This window comes from Galeopterus variegatus, unplaced genomic scaffold (genome assembly GCF_000696425.1).
Source record: "Galeopterus variegatus unplaced genomic scaffold, G_variegatus-3.0.2 Scaffold2516, whole genome shotgun sequence".
Taxonomy (NCBI): Eukaryota; Metazoa; Chordata; class Mammalia; order Dermoptera; family Cynocephalidae; genus Galeopterus; species Galeopterus variegatus.
Genome location: NW_007728627.1, coordinates 164,673 through 183,182, shown reverse-complemented (window position 1 = coordinate 183,182; position 18,510 = coordinate 164,673). Strand labels below are relative to the sequence as shown.

Below are 18,510 nucleotides of genomic sequence, written 5' to 3'. Positions count from 1 at the left end.
AATTTTGAAGGAATATTGGGAAGATATCAAGATCAATGGAAGTAATTTTCTTGGCCCTAGGCACACTGGCCCGAGGTGGGCAGTGGGTTGGTTTCGTCAGAAGTCAGCTGAGGCCCATGGTGCACTAGCCAGAGACAGAACCAGGGAACCACAGCACCTCAGAGCCTGGGGTTCTTAGAGGCCACTTGTTCACCCAGGGAAGAATCAACTGCACATAGTCTTGAAATAGGCTCTGATGTAGGCTCTTTTTTATAAAATTTTTCCAGCTTCAGGTAACTTGGGACTTGTTGGGGACCTCATTTCATAGATGAACAACGTTTATTATTGCTAAGAAGTTCTTTCTTATACCACATCAAAATCTGCCCCCTTGTAAAAGATATGCAGGTGTAGAGAACCCTGGGAAAGGTGGTAAAATGAGGGGCTGAATGGGGAGAATGAAATGAAAGGATGGGCATGGTGTAAGGGATTGTGGTGATGAGCTACTAGAGAGATCAGTTGACCAAATGCTCAGGAGCCGCAGTCAACCCGTGTAAAAGGCATCTTGGTTTCCACAGATTTAGTTATACTATGAATCTGAATAAGAACCAAGAATGTCAGCAAGAGGCTGGCTTGTGTGATCGAAATGACTTCCTGAGGGACCCTGAGGGGCGGGCACCCTGCAAATGACTTGGAGATGGACTGCCCCTTGCCACCAATGTCCCTGGTCAGGCACCAACTCACTTGGATAACAGTACCCTGACCACCAACTTCAAAATGCACCCAGGAAAGTCACTGTCCACTGAAATGCCTCCTTTTTATGATGCTAGCCAGCCTCTATTGTATTACATCACATTGACAGGCTGAACATTTCTTTTCCCTAGGATTCTTACCTATAATGGGATGGGGGAAGCTTCTGGATAACATTTTGTATTCGGGCCAGTTGGCCTTCTTCTGGGCAATGTGACACGGCCTCCTGCAGAGAAGAACATGAAGTAGCCTAGTGAGTGAGCAAGTGTGTGGACGCCCACCTGTGTGTGCTGGTGTTATTCAGGCCCCTGGTACTCCAGGGTCATCACCATGCCTAGAGCTCACATTCCCAAGAGGCACTCTTTGCTATGGAAACAACCAGCCAACTATGGTTTCTGAGGGTTCGTGATGTGAAGTGTCACACAGTGTGTGCAAATGGTGACGGTGGGCTGCTTGGGTCTCAGTGCATCTTCAGATAGGTTATTAGGTGTCTGGTAAAGAATGTGTAGAATCTGGACTGTCTTGTGTGACAGAGAGACACAGAGACAGAGACAAGGTGAGATGGAGGTGACAGAGTGGCACCATGTCTACTTAGCCAGCTGTCTTTGTGGGTGCAAACAGACACTCCCTACATAGCCTGTGACTATTCCATGACCCTGTGTACTCAGCTGCTGCCTGGGATGCCGGGAAGCAGGGAAAAATGTGTCTTCCTTGGCAGGGACAAGAGCTTTGTCCCTGAGACCTGATGGCCTTGCTCGGACTTGTTTTCTGGTTATTTCCTGTGGGGGTATTTTGTTCCCTTATCAGCCCAGGGCCTTCAAGGAGAGGCAGGAACAGCCATAAAGCAGTGGGATCACAGGCTAACCCCTGTCCATCTCTCATTGCTGGGGTTTCTGTACAACACAGGCATCCCTGGGCAGATTCCCTTGACCCTGGTTCTGCCCTGTTCGGAGAGTCTGTCCTGCCTGTGCCCAGGCTCTAGGGCCCTCCCAGGGCAGTGAGTGAGTGCTCAGGAACTGCCCATGGGAGTGGCACCTGAATTCAAAGTCAATGGTAATCACATCTTTTTTTACTGAGATATAAGCTATGTATATTCAAAATATACAAATCTTAAGCTACAGCTCCATGAGTTTTATACGTGTACCTGTGAAACCTCACCTAAATCAAAATATACTTTAAAAAGGGCACTTGAGCTCATTTCAATCAATCCTTCTGATATTAAACTCACAGGCATATGTGACTTACAGTCTTCTATTTCCTCCCGAGACTGGCAACTTGCTTTACATTTACATATAGTGAAAGGTGTAATCATAAAGTACATTCTCTAGTTTGATAAATACTGCCTTCTGCAATACAACCAAAAATAAGATCCTAACTATGGTGATGGTTCTTGTATTGTTCACCGCTGTTCGGTTTGTAGCTGTCATTTGCTTGCTTGTGTGTAAATGCCAAAGTTTGCACTCTCAGTAATGAGTTTCTAGCCACAGAAAAGTGGATGAGAATGAACTTGACTGGACACCTTCTGTCTGCCAGGCCCTATTCTAGGCCACACCTGCTGTGTTTGTTCTGTTCCAACTTAGCGGAGACTCTGAGGTCCTGCTCCAGCCCGGACCCCCCATTCCCTCTCACTTTTTTCCATGGAACTCACTACATACAAGGTACTTAAAAAAATTCGTGGAAAAATAGAATTGAAAGATAACATAAATCTTTCCATGAACTTTTTCAAGACCCCTCATATACTACATAACATACTAATTGGGTTATTCTTTATTGTCTGTCTCCCTTGCAAGATTGTCAGCTCTGTGAGTTCAGGGATGTAATGAGTCCCTGAATCCAAAACAGTGCCTGGTGCACAGTAGGTGCTCTCTATGCGTGACATCATGCCAGGGTATTTCCACTGAGGTTTTTCTTTTTTACCTTTTTAATTTAATTGAATAAACACACACACACACACACACACACACATATACACACAGAAGCCCCCATTTTTAAAAGCAATCAAAATTCTCTATGTGGAAAACTTGAGGTCTCATTTCTGAAGGAGAAGTGGGGAGAAATGTGGGACTGGGAATATCCAGGTCACAGTTGTCTCAGGATTCCAGTGGGCTTGCCTGTCTGAGGGCAGAGCCAGTGGAAGCAAGATCGCCATTGTAGCCTCACTGTGTGAGGTATGCAGGATGCAGGGATGGGGGCAAGAATGGGGCCTCCACTAAGTGCCCTGACACCTCCTTCTCTTCCCTGGAGCTGTCATTTAGAACACAAGACTGTAGAGAGCACCCTGGCTTCACAAGGCAGGGAGAATCTCATGAGAGGGAAAGAAGGGAGAGCAGCTTCAGGGAAGGGAGGAACTGAACATTCTGTCCTGCACAGAGGGAGTGGTGGAGAAGCCTCTTTATCTCTCTGCAAAGCCAGGATCCCACTGTTTACAAAGCTTGGTATCATCACCCTGACACCTTTAAAAAATGTGTCTGGGGAATAAAGGTGTAGGTTAACAGCTCTCATGGAAACTTCCTTTAATATTTTAGGAAGCTGTTATTCATCTTTGCCCTCAAGAGGCTAGAGGCGAGAGGTGGGGCAGGCTCTCCCTGATGCCTGCAGGTCCCATTTGGGATTGGTGTTTATTTCATTATTTACAGCCTCTCCCCACCCCACCCCAAACCTGTTCAAGAAGATCTCTAAACCCTCATTTTTCTCCTGGAGGGGTCTGGTCACTGCAGACTTATTTTTACCTTGTTTATGTCCCCCCTTTGGGATGGCAGAACCCATCATTGGGCAACTGGGGGAAGAGTGTTGAGATCTTGTCCACCCGAATTTTTTTACCGTAAGAGCATTTCACTCAACATCAGCCAGGCCAATCTGGCTATGGTTAAATCATAAAAGGTCTAGGAGGAATCTGTGACTATTTGTTCTGATCAAATCAGTAACAATAATACCAGCTTCCTGTCTTCTGAGGACTCTGGCGAAGGCTGGGCTTTTGTCCCCTGGGTTAGGGCCCTCACTCTGGGTTTTTCTGTTTACCCAAAGCCACAACTGTGCCTGAAGCTCAGGTTCTGCCTCCTGGGTAGCCCTGTCACCAGGGAGGCCCAACACAAACAACCTGTGGCTCCCCCTTCCAACTGCACCCAGCTGCAACTTTAATTTTTTAGTAATTACTTGAAAATTATTATAAAATCATCTTTATTGTTTTAAATTATTTTAAGCTATTAACTAGATTTTTAAAAAGTAATTCATGAACATGATTAAAAAAGAAAAAAAATAGAGCAAAGCATCCAAAGGAATGTGCAGAGAAGAAAGTCTTCCCTCTAACTGAGGACAGTCTGTATACATATGTCTTTGATATACCTGTGGACGCAAGTGCTAGTCACTGATCTGACCCATCTCTGAACTCCCCTACTCCGTCTCCCATCACTTCCTCCTTGCTTGCTCCAGGCCAGTCACAATGGCCTCCACATGTCCCCTCAAGCGAGCTCAACAGGTCCCCCACCAGGGCCTTTGCACCTGCTGTTTCTTCTTACACCCTCTTCCCCCAGATGCACACACAATTTGTTCCCTAGCTTCACCCTTGTCTCTGTTCAATTGTCACCTCATAGAGACCTCTGATTATCCTACCTAAAATAGGAGTCCCCAGCATTCTCTCCCATGCCCTGTGTTGTTTTTCTTCATAGTAAGTATCAACAGTTCTCATTATAGTTCTATGCCTTACCTATATTTATTATATATATCCTCCATTAAAATGTAGTTTCACAAGAGCAAAGATTTTTATCCATTTTGCTAATCATTAAATTTCCAGCACTTCGAAATGTGCCTGCCAGGTATATATAGTAGGTGCCCAATAAACATTTGTTGAACTGAATGAGTAGGTGGATGAGTCAACACTTCACTTTGTGCTTGAGAATACAAAAGAGCCACATTCAGGGCACACTTCCAGGACAATACTATTTGGGCTCCTCGCAGGATGACCAATCATCCTGATTTGCCCAAGACTGGGGGGTTTCCTGGGACATGAGACATTCAGTGTTGAAACTGGGAGAGTCACTGGCAAATCCAGACAGTGGGCTACTATCCCCCTTTGCAGCTCTCTGGAGCTCACAGCCTGTTGCAGATGTTATTTGTCTGCCCTGAGTGACATTTCTTTTTTCTTTTTTCTTTTGTCCTTTTTTGAGACCGGCTGCACCGCACTCAGCCAGTGAGCGCTGTGAGTGCACCGGTCATCCCTATATAGGATCTGAACCCGCGGCGGGAGCGCTGCTGCGCTCCCAGCGCCGCACTCTCCCGAGTGTGCCACGGGCTCAGCCCAGTGACATTTCAAATGATGTGTGTAGGTCAACAAATATATCAAATATTTACTAAGTAACAGTTACAACATTTTCCAGTAGCTGGAGAGCAAGGAAAGAAAACAAGACAAGGAGTAAAGTAAACACAGTTCCTATCCTCAGAAGGTTTACAATTTAATGAGGGAGACTGATACATAAATTATTTCAATATAAATTCAATATATAATTTAACACTTCTCTAAAATGCCCTCCCTAAAAATCCCCCAATCAGCAATTCTTTTCCTATTTGGGGTGTAATAACTTTAGATGGAACAATCTGAACAAAGTCAAATTTTTCCTAAAATGAATGTTGGTGTTCTTTTCTGATAAAAGTAAAGTGTAATGTAGTAGGTTGAATAATTGCTCCCAAATATATTAGGCCCTAATACTAACATTAATGTTACTTCATTTGGAAACTTGTAAATGTTATTTTATTTGGAAAAAGAATCTTTGCAGATGTAATTAAGTTAAGGAATTTGAGTGGGGAGATTATCCTAGACTGTACGAATAGGCCCTAAAAGCAGTCATAGGAATCCTTGTAAGAAGGAGGCCGAGGGACATTTGACACAGACAGAAGAGCAGAAGGCATTGTGACCATGGAGGCAGAGATAGGAGTGATGTGGCCACAAGCCAAGGAATGTCAGCAGCCAACAGAAGCTGGAAGAGGCAAGGAATGGATTTTCCTCTAGAGCCTCTGGAGGAAGTGCATCTCTGCTGAAATCTTGATTTCAGCCCAGTGAAAATGACTTCAGACTTTTGGCTTCCAGAACTGTGAGAGAATAAATTGTTGGTGTTTAAGTCACCCAGTTTGTGGTATTTGTTAGGGCAGCAATAGGAAACTAATACACATATTCAAAATTAAAATATAAAATCTGCAGAAAATAAAAATCACCTTTTATTGCACCATGCAGAAATAACCACTATTAATTTACTTACATGTGAAGCAAAAAAGAAGCAATCTACCCAGGCCTCCCAGCACCAAATATGAACACTGGCATAATTTCCTACTTATTTACGAATAATTGCTTTTTCCCATGTAACTTTATATTGTGGACAGTAAATATTTTTCAAAATTGTGATGTTTCACGGCTACACAGTTTTGAAAACAATAGTTATCATTTATTTAACTCATCTTCTGTTGCTAAACATGTACTCTCCAAATTTCGATATATTATATATAATATTGCAATGAACATACTTGTATATCAATTATTTGTGTGCATATCTGATTATTACCTGAGAATGAAGTCCTTGAAACAGAGTTACTGGATTAAAGAATACAAGAATTTTAGGACTCTTGATAGTAATTTCAAATGACTTTCTGGGATTTCCAAACAATTAACACTTCTGGTAGAAAACTACAAAAGAGCCAGCTCACCACAGGCTCTCCAGTATAAAATGGTATTATGAAAAAATAATTTCTTTAATATGCAAATATATTATCACAATACATTAATAATTTTTAAGTGACTCTATTTCTTTTTCTATGAATTCTCTGTTCAGGTTCTTTGCTTATTTGTTTAGTGTTTTGTTACATGTTTTTATATTTTTATTGACAGGTAAAAGTTATATATAATTAAAGAATATTAATCCCCTGTCATCTTTAATATAAACAGTTTTTATAGTTGGTCATTCGCCTTTTAAATTTATTAGTGTATTTTTTATATAGAAAAAATAGTTTATGTAGAGCTCAGTTTGTGCAATTTGCAATTTGTCTTTTGTGATTTTTGTCTTTCTTCTCTTTTATTGTTAGGAAGCCCTTCTCTACCCTGAAATTCACTAAATGGAAAGGCTGCAACTTGATTTCCTCCCCCCCCCCAACAGTTGGCCAATTTTCCTAACAGTGTTTATGGAATTGTTCCTTCATTACTTTATCTTATATTAATTTATTTAATACCTGAGCCCATTAAAGTGCTATTAACTCTAGTTTTATTTTTTTTATTTTTATTTTTTTTTGTCTTTTGTCTTTTTTCCGTGTCCGGCAACGGATCGCAACCCTCAGTGTTGCCCCCGTACCGGACCGGGGACCGGCAACGGGATTGCAAGCCTCGGCGATGCTCCCGTGCCTCGCTCAGCCAGTGAGCGGGAGCCGGTCTGTACGTGGGATCCGAACCCTCTGACGGGAGCGCTGCCGCGCTTCCCAAGCGGCACACTATCCAGTGCGCCACTGGGCCGGCCCCATTAACTCTAGTTTTAAATAGTGTTGGAGTTCTGAGAGAGAATTTTAAATCTTTACCTCCATTTACTAGCTGTACCACCCTAGGCAAGAGCCTCTGTGAGCCTCAATTTACTTATCTGTATAACAGAGACAATAAAACCTACTTTGTAGGGTTATTTTGAGGATTAATATTTATAATGAGTTTATCATCTAGTAAGCACTCAATAAGTGGCAGCCATTATCATTATTAATATTATCCCATTAATATTTTTTGTAATTCTCTTATTATTCCATTGAGATATTATTCTACTTTAGCTGTACAAGTAGGTTTAAATGAATTATAGTGAGAATGTGTGACAATGTAACAGTTATTTCCATGTCCCTGAAAAAGGTTTGCTTATATTATCATATTCATTAATAGGATCAGATAAATCTATTAAGTGGCAAATTCTTCAACATAGTTAACTTCATTAGGTTGTATCTATATAGAAGTCAGTTGTTATAACAAATCATTCCTTTTTTATTTTTCATGTCAATAAACTGCTTAAATTCAATGTCAGGTTTTCTTCAAATCTGATGACAAGTTGACAAAATTTGCCTTGGTATTATTCAGTTGCTGTGAGAGAACAGAATAATTAGCAATATCAGGGAACAAGATCAGGGAGAGATAAATATGGGTTTTGTTCTGACCCTGTAGATAAGAGCTAAGAAGAAACAATATTTCTGAAGTTTCAAGACAAGAAGTCTTATCTACCTCCAACTACAATAAAATGAGAAATTAAAATAAATTAGATTACTATAGTTTGAATGTTGTTCCCTCCAAAACTCACGTGGAAATTTAATTGTCATTGTAACAGTATGAAGAGGTGCAGCTGTTAAGTGGGTATTAGGCCACGAGGACTCTACTCTTATGAATGGTTTAATGTCATTATTGCAGGAATGGGTTTGTAATTGTGAGAATGGGCTATTAATAAAAGCAAGTTTGGCCCTCTCTCGCTCTCTTGTGCTCACTTGCCATTCTGTCTTCCACCATGTGATGATGCAGCATAAAGGCCCTCACCAGATGCCAGTACCATACCCTTGGACTTCCCAACCTCCAGAACTGTGATCCAAATAAACTTCTATTGTTGATAAATTACCCAGTCTGTGGTATTCTGTTATAGCAACACAAAATGAACTAAGACAGAAAATTGGTACCAAGAAGTGGAGCTGTTGCAATAACAAATACCTGAAAATGTGGAATTGGCATTGGAACTGGGTAATGGGTAGAGGATAGAATAATTTGGAACAGGAAGCTAAAAAAAAAAAAGCCTAGATTTCTGTAAATGGATTGTTAAGGACAATTCTGGTGAGAGCTCAGAAGAAGACAAGAAATGTAGTTAAAGTTTGGAACTTCTTAGAGATTATGTAATAAGTGGTTGTGATCAGAATTTTGGTATAAATATGGATGGTAAAGGTCATTATGATGAGGTCTCAGATGGAAAAAGGAAATATCTTATTGGAAACTGGAGTAAAGGCCATCCTTGCTATAAAGTGGCAAAGAACTTGGCTGAATTATGTCCATGTTCTAGGGCTTTATGAAAGGTAGAATTTAAGAGCAATGAACCAGAGTATCTGGCAGAAGAAATTTCTAAGCAAAGTATTGAAGGAGCTGCTTCACTACTTTTATTTACAAACTGTAAGATGCAAGAGAAAATAAATAACTTAAAGCTGAAATTTATAATTAAAAGAAAAGCAGAATGAAAAGATTTTGAGAAATTTTAGCCTGCCTATCTAAAGAATGGAAAAGTGTGTTTGGGAGCACAAACCAAGAGTATAACTAAGTGAACTATTTGCTAAATAGATTAGTATGAACAGAACAGAGCTGGAGGCTATTCATCAGGACAATGGGAGAATGACCTCAAAGACCTCCAAAATGACTTTGGAGATTACTGGTGCTGCCCCTCCCATCACAGGCCCAAAGTGCCAAGGCCTGGATAGGAAAATATATCAAAAGAGAGGCCCACGGTGCCCCTTGAGGTCTTGGTGCTCACTGCCCAGGGCCACCTCAAGTCTCTGCTCCTGCATTCCAGATCAGCACTCCTTGGTTGTTCCAGGTATGACTAAAGGGGGCTCAGGTATGGCTCAGGCTGCAGCTTTGAAAAGTACAAGTGGCAAATTTTAGCAGCATCCACATGGTGTTAAGTCTGCAGGCATGCAGAATGCAAGAGCTGTTGGGGTATGATGGCCTCCACCTAGATTTCAAAGGATGTTGTGGACAGGGCACCCAGGCAGAGATTTATTGCAGGGGCAAAGCCACCACAGAGAGTCCTGACTTAGGGCAATGTCTAGTGTCGTCATTGAAGTGAGGCCACTTCCAAGACTCCAGAACTGTAGAGCTACTAGCTTGCATCATCAGCCCTGGATTGGCACAAGATTCCAACCTATGAGTTGCTGAATAAACTGAGCCCAGCAAAGCTATAGGGACAGGGCTGCCCCAGGCCTTGGGGGCCAAACCTCCACCCCAGTATGCCCAGTATGCAAGATATGGAGCCAAAGGAGATTATTCTTTAGCTTTAAGACTTAGTGTTGTTTTCCCTGTTGGGTTTGGGACTTATTTGGGACCAGTTACCTCTTCCTTCTTGCCTATTCCTCCCTCTTGGAACGGGAATTTCTATTCTATGCCTGTTCCACCATTGTATTTTGGAAGCACATAACTTGTTAATTTCACAAGCTCACAGCTGCAGAGGCATTTTCCTCTGGGTGAATTATACCTTCATTCTCACCTTTATCTGATTTAGATAAGACTCTGGGCTTTGTACTTTTCAGTTGATGGTAGAACAAGTTAAGATTTTGGGGACTATTGGGATGGAATGAATGTATTTTGTATGTAAGAAAGACATGAGTTTTGGGGGGACCAAAGGCAAAATACTATGGTTTGAATGTCCCTTCCAAAACTTATAGTCAAATTGAATTGCCATTGTGACAATATTAAGAGGTGAGACTGTTATGAGGTAATTAGGCAATGAGGGCACAGACCTCATGAATTAATATTATTATCATGGGAGTGGGTTGTTTTAAAAGAGAGGTTGACCTTCTTTTGCTTTCTCTTGCTCTCTTACCGTTCCACCTTCCATCGTGGGATGACACAGCATGAGGCCCTCTCCAGATGTCAGGACCATGCTCTTGGACTTTCCCTCCTCCAGAACCATGAGCCCAAAAACTTCTATTGTGCATAAATTACCCACTCTGTGATATTCTGTTATAGCAACACAAAACAAACTAAAACATAGACTTGATCAGTTCATGAATATGATGATATTCTATTCTATAGTATTCAAAGGTGATACTATTGTACTGATAAAAGGATTACAACTATATAGAAAGCAAACAGTAAAGTCTTACATACAAATTAAAACAACAATAAGAACTTGTTTTTGGTTTATTCAGATTCGTAAGTAATTTAACAAATTGAAAATACCCAGCATCAGCAAGGCAGCTGGGCAAAGAATATTTCTGTCTCTCCAGAGGACAGTTTGGCAATATGTAACAGAATTTTAAATAAGAACTCTTTTCTCAGCAAATCTACTTCAGTGATTTTTCCCTAAGGATTAAACAGACAGAATTATAGAGACATATGTGCAGAAATGTTTTTATAATGTTGTTTATAAAAGCTAAATTTTGAGAAACACAAAACCTAAATGTCCATCAACAGGAGAGTGGTTTCAGAAATCATGGCACATATGAGAGAACGTGCTGTAAAAATAGTGTCTCTTCATATTTACTAACATGGAAAGATGGTCACATTGTTGAATTAAAAGTGTTCCAAACAGCAATATACCGTATTGAGGAGTGAAAGTTTGTCATGGGGGGAGGCCAGGGGAGGAGGGGCAGAGAGATGGAGAGAAAGGATGTCCCCTAAATGTTAACAGCAGATCTGCATAGGGTGTGGGATTTCAAGTGATTTATACTCTCTCCTTTATGCTTTTTTATATTGCTTTAATTTTTGCAATAAAATTTATTTCGATTTGGGAAACAAAACACTATGCAAAGAATAAAAGACTAAAGGAAGTACTCACAACATGTTAAGTGTAGTGGCTGTCGGTTTTTAAGGGGATAGACTAAGGGTTCCTTTCTACTTTCCCCCATTTTCCAAATTGTCTTTTATTGAGTATGATTACTTTTCAAATGAAGAAAATACTCACCTATGGTGACAATGATTATAATCTGGCAGAACCACATGAAGCTCATAACCTTTCCTCTTGTTTTCCAGGAAAGACTCCTCTGTGGTTTTGTGGGCAGAGTGGAAACTTGTTTACCTTCTGTTTTAGATCCCAAGGAGAGGGGTCCCCTAACAACTGACATCTCTACATCAGCTGGTGTATGTTGAATTCTCTAGCAGTCAACATTGATGCCTAAATTTTTTATGTGCTTTGGCCTTTTTTTCACTAAAAAATTTAATGTATTTTTAGTGGATAAAATTATGAAAGTTAAAGAAGCAGGAAAAAACACCTATAATCCCTGTTATAGAAAATGAATGGCTGTTTGTCTTTTGAACATTCTTCCTTTTAATCCTTTATATACTATTGTGTATCTGGGTTGTTTTCAGTTATCATTATGATTATATCACTGTATCCCTGAAAACTCTTCAATATAGTTTTATTGGCCCAAGCCCAATTTTTAAGAAGTAGCTTATGTTTATATCATTTCAAATAGAAGAATCTTTCATGTGCTCAAAATAAGTTTATTACAGGAGCCATGAGAAAGATTCCCTCGCATTGTTGGAGCCTAGATCTTATTCTTACCAATGATTGCAACACCTCCATAATTTCAATTTCAAATACCCCCCTTTGACTACCCTGCTCCAACACTCCATTGACCTCACTGGGATGAATAATCCCTTGACCTACTTTTTCACTGTTTCTCATCTGCCTTATGCCCTCATTTCCTTTCTTACCCAGACTAAACTCCTGGTGATTATTTCAATCACCCCGTCACACACTCTCATCTCCCCATCTCTCTTTTGCTAGCTGAACCCCAACCTTGGTTAAACTCAACCTTTTGCCTACTCCACATCTCCACGTGTGCAGCCAAATATTCAAGCTCTATTTTTTTTTTTTTTTAAAGATGAGCGGTAAGGGGATCTTAACTCTTGACTTGGTGTTGTCAGCATCACACTCAGCCAGTGAGCGAACCGGTCATCCCTATATGGGATCCGAACCTGTGGCCTTGGTGTTATCAGCACCGCACTCTCCTGAGTGAGCCACAGGTCAGCCCTTCAAGCCCTATTTTTAATGCTATCTCTACAGATGTCCTTTAAGCATTTATTGTCCTTTCTGATTTCCCATGGGTGCCCTATTTGGGGACTATGCAGCTACTATTTAAGTGTTCTGTTCTTGACTATCCGTCCTCCCCACCAACTCAACTCACTGCACCCCTTTTGGCTGTTTTTCTCAAATTATTTTATCTTCCCAGCTTTATGACCTCTCTCTTATGTTTGTTCCCTATCCTTCTCTACCCACCTACCTCTTTTCCCCACCCTCCAAAGATACACAGAAGGAATAGCCTGAAAAAATGAGCTAGCAATGGTGTAACATCAGGAGTCTTAGGTTCCTGTGCCGCCTCTGCTGTGTGACCTTGGGCCAACCACTTTACTCTTCTGGTTCTCAGTTTCCTCTCTACACAATGAGGCACATTCAGTTCAATAAACATGGAGATAATTTAACCCAGTTCTTAAAATAAACAACATGATTTTCAAGAAAGCAAAGTTTAGCAAACAGTTCCACTACCCTACTTTCCTCACCATACCATCCTACTTCTATCACCATGCTAAGATAATGTCAACCATCTGGTGAGTATTATCGTTGTTATTTTAGTACTGAAACTCTCCTTGGCCCATCTATTCATCCCACCCAGTACCATAATGGAAATCCAAACACTCACCGTGAATTTCTCATAGAGCTCATAAGTCAGGAGGGGGTTGGGCAGCTCCCTAAAGTAGAGCTTGCAGAGTGAGCCTACACAGTGGATGTCCTGAAGGTACACTTCTCTTGTCAGATCTGGACATTGATCTGAGCCAAACTCTTGCCTGAAACAACAGAGACGGAGACATAACAATCCCAGGGAACACGTGTTCCGTGTCAGCAGCTGCTTGGCTGCTTAGGGGTAAAAAGACCCTAAACCGCTGAACTGACCGTATTTTTAACCTTGATAAAAAAGGACCTCTACTCCAGGCACAAGGAAGCCATGGAAGAGTTCCACTTCGGGTCTGGATCCTCCTTGCAAAATCTGTTGTGATTAGAAAGACATAATGCTCATTTACAAGTGGATTTCCCGTGGCATTATGTCTGCAGTCTTGGTTATGAACACTGGGAAGATATGAAAACAATTTGCCAGAAAGACCTACTGAGATTTCAGTTTTTCCAAAATATTGTTCAAAAAGAACTTCCCTTTTTCACAGGAGAGACAAAACCAGGGTGGGTCAGATTGTTATCACTCATCTCCTTATATTCATGCCAACAAACTTGTTTTATCTGGAAACTCAAACCCAAGGTTTGAGAACTTTAATCAACTATCTCTTTGAAACCTTCTAGGCTAACTGACGATGATTCTTACAGTATAGATGAGCTTATAAATATCTTCTTAAACAATCCATAGTGGGATATCTGGGAACATTATCAGATTCCAGGCCTAGTTTCTAATTAGAAAACATTTCCTAAAAAGGTTACATGAATACACTGCCTCAAATAATATGTACTTACAAGTTAAAAATCTGTTTAAAAAGTGATGAATTTGAGCTTTAATACAGAAGAGAAGTTAGACTTCTAGAGAGAATTCACTTGGTCAGCCAACAGGTAACAAAGTCAACAGGACTCTCAGAATCAACATTTTCAGAACAGCTTGCTGTCCATTCTCCTGTAGTCTGGTTCTGCCCCTTTAATAAGGGATACGGAAATCCCTGGTGCTGTCAGAACCTGAGAGGAACTGAGTGGGGCCTTGAAAAGAAAAATATGCCATGGCCTCATAAATTCATAGGCATGTGTTTTTTAAGAGGGCAGAACAAGAACAATCTACAGCTTATTCGTTTATTTAGCCAAAAATTCCCCTTGTCAAGGCTAAGGTCAGTCCTTAAATGAAAAAGAACTGGCCATCACCCAAGTGTCCTTCCAGGATACCAACTACTGTGTAGTATATTTCAGAGCTAAGAATAAATTATTAAGATGTATTTGCTGTTGAAATTTTTTAAAGTAGCACACTTAATTAGTGAAATTATGTAAACACCTAGATGCATTAAAATCTATGGCTACAATAAACTTAACTGCTTTTTCTAACAGCCTTCACTTCTCCAGGAGTAAAAAGGGTATTTTATTCCTTTGGTATAATTTAATTACAGTTGAGATGGAAGGCAGGGGAGGCACAAAAACCAAATAGGAGGAAGAATACAAAAACTGAATGACATGCACAATCTATTAAATTTTACATATTAACTTTGTAATAAGAATTCTTTTATTATTTTTAAAGTATGTTTATAACTAAAGAACATATCATAAATATATAAAAATAACACATTAAATTTATTCTTTTTGGTATTAAAGAACAATACACAAAATACATAGATCTATTGTTTTAGTTATAGAAAAGTATATATAGATACTTTATATATACTCTGTATGTATACTACATATTCTCTATTTTATATATATAGATAGATATTTATCTATCTACATATCACACATATCTATGTTTTATGTAAAGGTTTTTGCCCTCTTAATGTGATAGACATTTCCAAATGTTTAGGATAAAGCTATAGAATCGGAAATAGTTAATCCATCAATAATTTTTAAAATACCAGCATCAGTTAGAGAAATGTAGCATCATGCAGACTTCTGATTTCTCAACCAGATAAAATATCAAAGGCTGAGTGTGTGCCGTCAGAAAAACCCGTATCAACCTCCGAGTTCTGAACACCATACAATGAGGACCTAATCTAACTGAGCTTTGGGTAGGTGAGAGAATGATAATAAATCACGTTTTCCTAACTTGTAACAAATCATTTGAGTTAAATCAAATCCACCTAAGAATGGTAAATCTGGCACAAGACAGAGATTAAAAGCCTTTAGGAGCTTTTGTTGGAAAGAATTACATCAGGCTGGAGAGCTTCCTGATTAGATTAAGAACAGTCAGGCCTCTGAAAACAGCCGAAACTGATCTTCAGCCGTGCCACCCTTCCTCAGTACCTTCAGGTTTTTAATACTCCCAACACCTGCGGACAGGGGCATGGACAGAGAGGAAGGATCATGAGAAAATTCCTTGGGGGCTATTCTTTTGGCTTACCGTAGCCGTTGTATGTTTGAGGTGACCCCCGAAAGCCGGTAAATTCCATCCACAATGCCGTGAGTCTCTATAAATTCTGCACAGCTCTTCAATACATATGGAACTATGTAAGGGAAAAGAAAAAACAATAAAGTATTAGATATAAATCTGACTGTCCTTTTAAAAATATCCTCTTAGAAAATCCAGGTAACTTCAAAGAGAAATGAGTATGGAACTCATATGAGTTACAAGTGGAAATAATTACTTATTAGTAGTAGGTGATATTCCTCTTGTATTTTAAAAAAATCATAGGGTATTGTTAAAGTTTTATAAACTCGTGTTTAAAGAGGTTTTTTTTTTTTTTTAACTTGAAAAATATGCAAAAACTTAGATTTTGAGGCCAGTGGTGACCTTGGAAATCCCACAACTTAATCTCATTTACTGGTTCTCCAGATATTGTCTCCTGACCAGCAACATCAGCATCTCCAGGGAACTTGTTGGAAATGCAAATTCTCAGGCCCCACTCCAGATCTCCTGACTCAGAAATTCTGGGGTGGGGCCCAGCAATCTGTGTTTAACAAGCCCTCCGGCTGACTCTGATCCACACTAAAATTGGAGAACCACTGCCTTATTCAACACATGAAGAAACCAAGATGCAGGTAAATTTACTTAATTCACAATTACTTGTTGTTTATGAAAAGTAATTAAACACATGAGAAAATGCTTACAATATAAATAAGTAAAAGAAAAATGATACAAAATTGAATATACAAAAAGACTTGAAGAAAATCTGTCAAAAGTGACTAAATGGTTAAAGTGCTTTTTTAAAGGTGAGAACCTCACCCCACAATGGGTCAAACCAGTAATTGATTTAATGGACCGCATAAAAGGGACCAACATGGTCTCTTGGATTCCTGCCACTCCAGAGGTTCAGAGCCCTGGTGGAAAAGTCTGGCTGTGCTGTTTTCTCCTCTGGGCTGAATCTGAGCAGCCCAGCCAGCTCAGTAACCCAGAATGGCAGACACAGGCCTTTTGGGTAGTGTGGAGAGAGCAGCAAGTCCCTGCCACTTTGGTCCCTGGACAGATCCATCTGAGGACCCCAGACAGAGTGCCATGAATGGTGGCTTGGTATGGAACACTCCAAGCCTCAGACTCATAAGTCTTCAGTGGCTCCCTGGGGGGTATAGAGATGGTGGGGCCTCCATGAACTAATGCTTTAGTTACACTGTATGCATGCCCCCAACAACTACCCAACCCATTAATGCCTTAGATCCACTAATGCCAGTTAATTAATGCTCATTGCACACACTCACACACAATTCCAAGCTGGACTGGACCTTTATGTGTAGATGGCAGGATTTCAGACTCAACATTCTGTAACCATGGCTTTTCAGTTAAAGTTTGTTCCCTGTTTAAGTTGCTCGTTATTGTCTATACTACCCAAAGTGATCTACAAATTCAATGCAATCCCCATCAAAATACCAATGACATTCTTCACAGACATGGAAAAAACAATCTTAACATTCATATGGAACAACAAAAGACCCCAAATAGCCAAAGCAATCCTGAGCAAAAAAAAAAAAAGTAAGGCAGAGGCATAACATTACCTGACTTCAAATTATACTACAAAGCTATAGTAACCAAAACAGCATCATACTGGCATAAAAATAGACACTCAGACCAGTGGAGCAGAATTGAGAACCCAGAAATCATCCCTCAGGCTTACAGCCATCTGATATTGGACAAAGGCAACAAAAATCTACACTGGGAAAAAGACTGCCTCTTCAATAAGTGGTGCTGGGAAAATTGGATATCCATATGCGGAAGAATGAAACTAGATATGCACCTCTCACCATATACTGAAATCAACTCAAAATGGAATAAAGACTTAAATATAAGACCTGAAAGTATAACATTACTAAGGGAAAATATAGGTGAAACACTTCAGGAACTAGGTCTGGGCACAGACTTTATGAACATGAGCCTGAAAACACAAGCAACAAAAGAAAAAATAAACAAATGGGACTATACCAAACTAAAATGCTTCTGCACAGCAAAGAAACAATCAACAAAGTGAAATGACAACCTACAGAAGGGGTGAACATTTTTGCTAACTATGCATCTGACAAGGGATTAATATCCATAAAATACAGAGAAGTCAAGCAATTACACAGTAAAAAACCAAATAACCCAATGAAAACTGGGCAAAGGAGCTGAATAGACATTTTCCAAAGAAAGACATACAAATGGACAACAGGTACATGAAAAAATGCTTAACATCACTAGTCATCAGGGAAATGAAAATTAAAACCACATTGAGATATCACCTCACCCAAGTTAAACTGGCAATAATCAAAAAGACAGTGAATAACAAATGCTGGCGAGGGTGTGGAGAGAAGGAAATGCTCCTGCACTATTGGTGGGACTGTAAATTAGTACAACCACTATGGAAAACAGTATGGAGGTTTCTCAGACAACTACAGATAGATCTTCCATACAATCCAGCAATCCCACTTCTGGGTATATACCCAGAGGAATGGAAATCATCATGTCAAAGGGATTACTGCACTCCCATGTTCCTCGCAGCTCTGTTCACAATAGCCAAGACATGGAACAAACCTAAATGTCCAGGGCCGGCCTGGTGGCGCACTGCTATAGTGCGCCGCTTGGGAAGCGCGGCGGCGCTCCCGCCGAGGGTTCGGATCCCACATACAGACCGGTTCCCACTCACTGGCTGAGCGAGGCGCGGGAGCAGCACCGAGGGTTGCGATCCCGTTGCCGGACACGGAAAAAGACAAAAAAAAAAACCTAAATGTCCAGGGCCGGCCTGGTGGCGCACTGCTATAGTGCGCCGCTTGGGAAGCGCGGCGGCGCTCCCGCCGAGGGTTCGGATCCCACATACAGACCGGTTCCCACTCACTGGCTGAGCGAGGCGCGGGAGCAGCACCGAGGGTTGCGATCCGTTGCCGGACACGGAAAAAGACAAAAAAAAAAACCTAAATGTCCAGGGCCGGCCTGGTG

The 18,510-nt window shown here is 40.5% G+C and overlaps 1 protein-coding gene across 1 annotated transcript in view; it reads right to left on the bottom strand.

Moving 5' to 3' along the window:
* The window catches only part of ARHGAP31 (Rho GTPase activating protein 31), a 113,065-nt gene that overhangs the window by 29,401 nt on the left and 65,154 nt on the right, over positions 1 to 18,510 (bottom strand). Inside the window, exons 2-4 of the mRNA XM_008582082.1 lie at positions 15,511 to 15,613; positions 13,120 to 13,264; positions 870 to 952 (exon numbers count right to left, since the gene is read on the bottom strand). Of these exons, the coding sequence (XP_008580304.1) occupies positions 870 to 952; positions 13,120 to 13,264; positions 15,511 to 15,613 (331 nt within the window). The remainder of the gene's footprint in view (positions 1 to 869; positions 953 to 13,119; positions 13,265 to 15,510; positions 15,614 to 18,510) is intronic.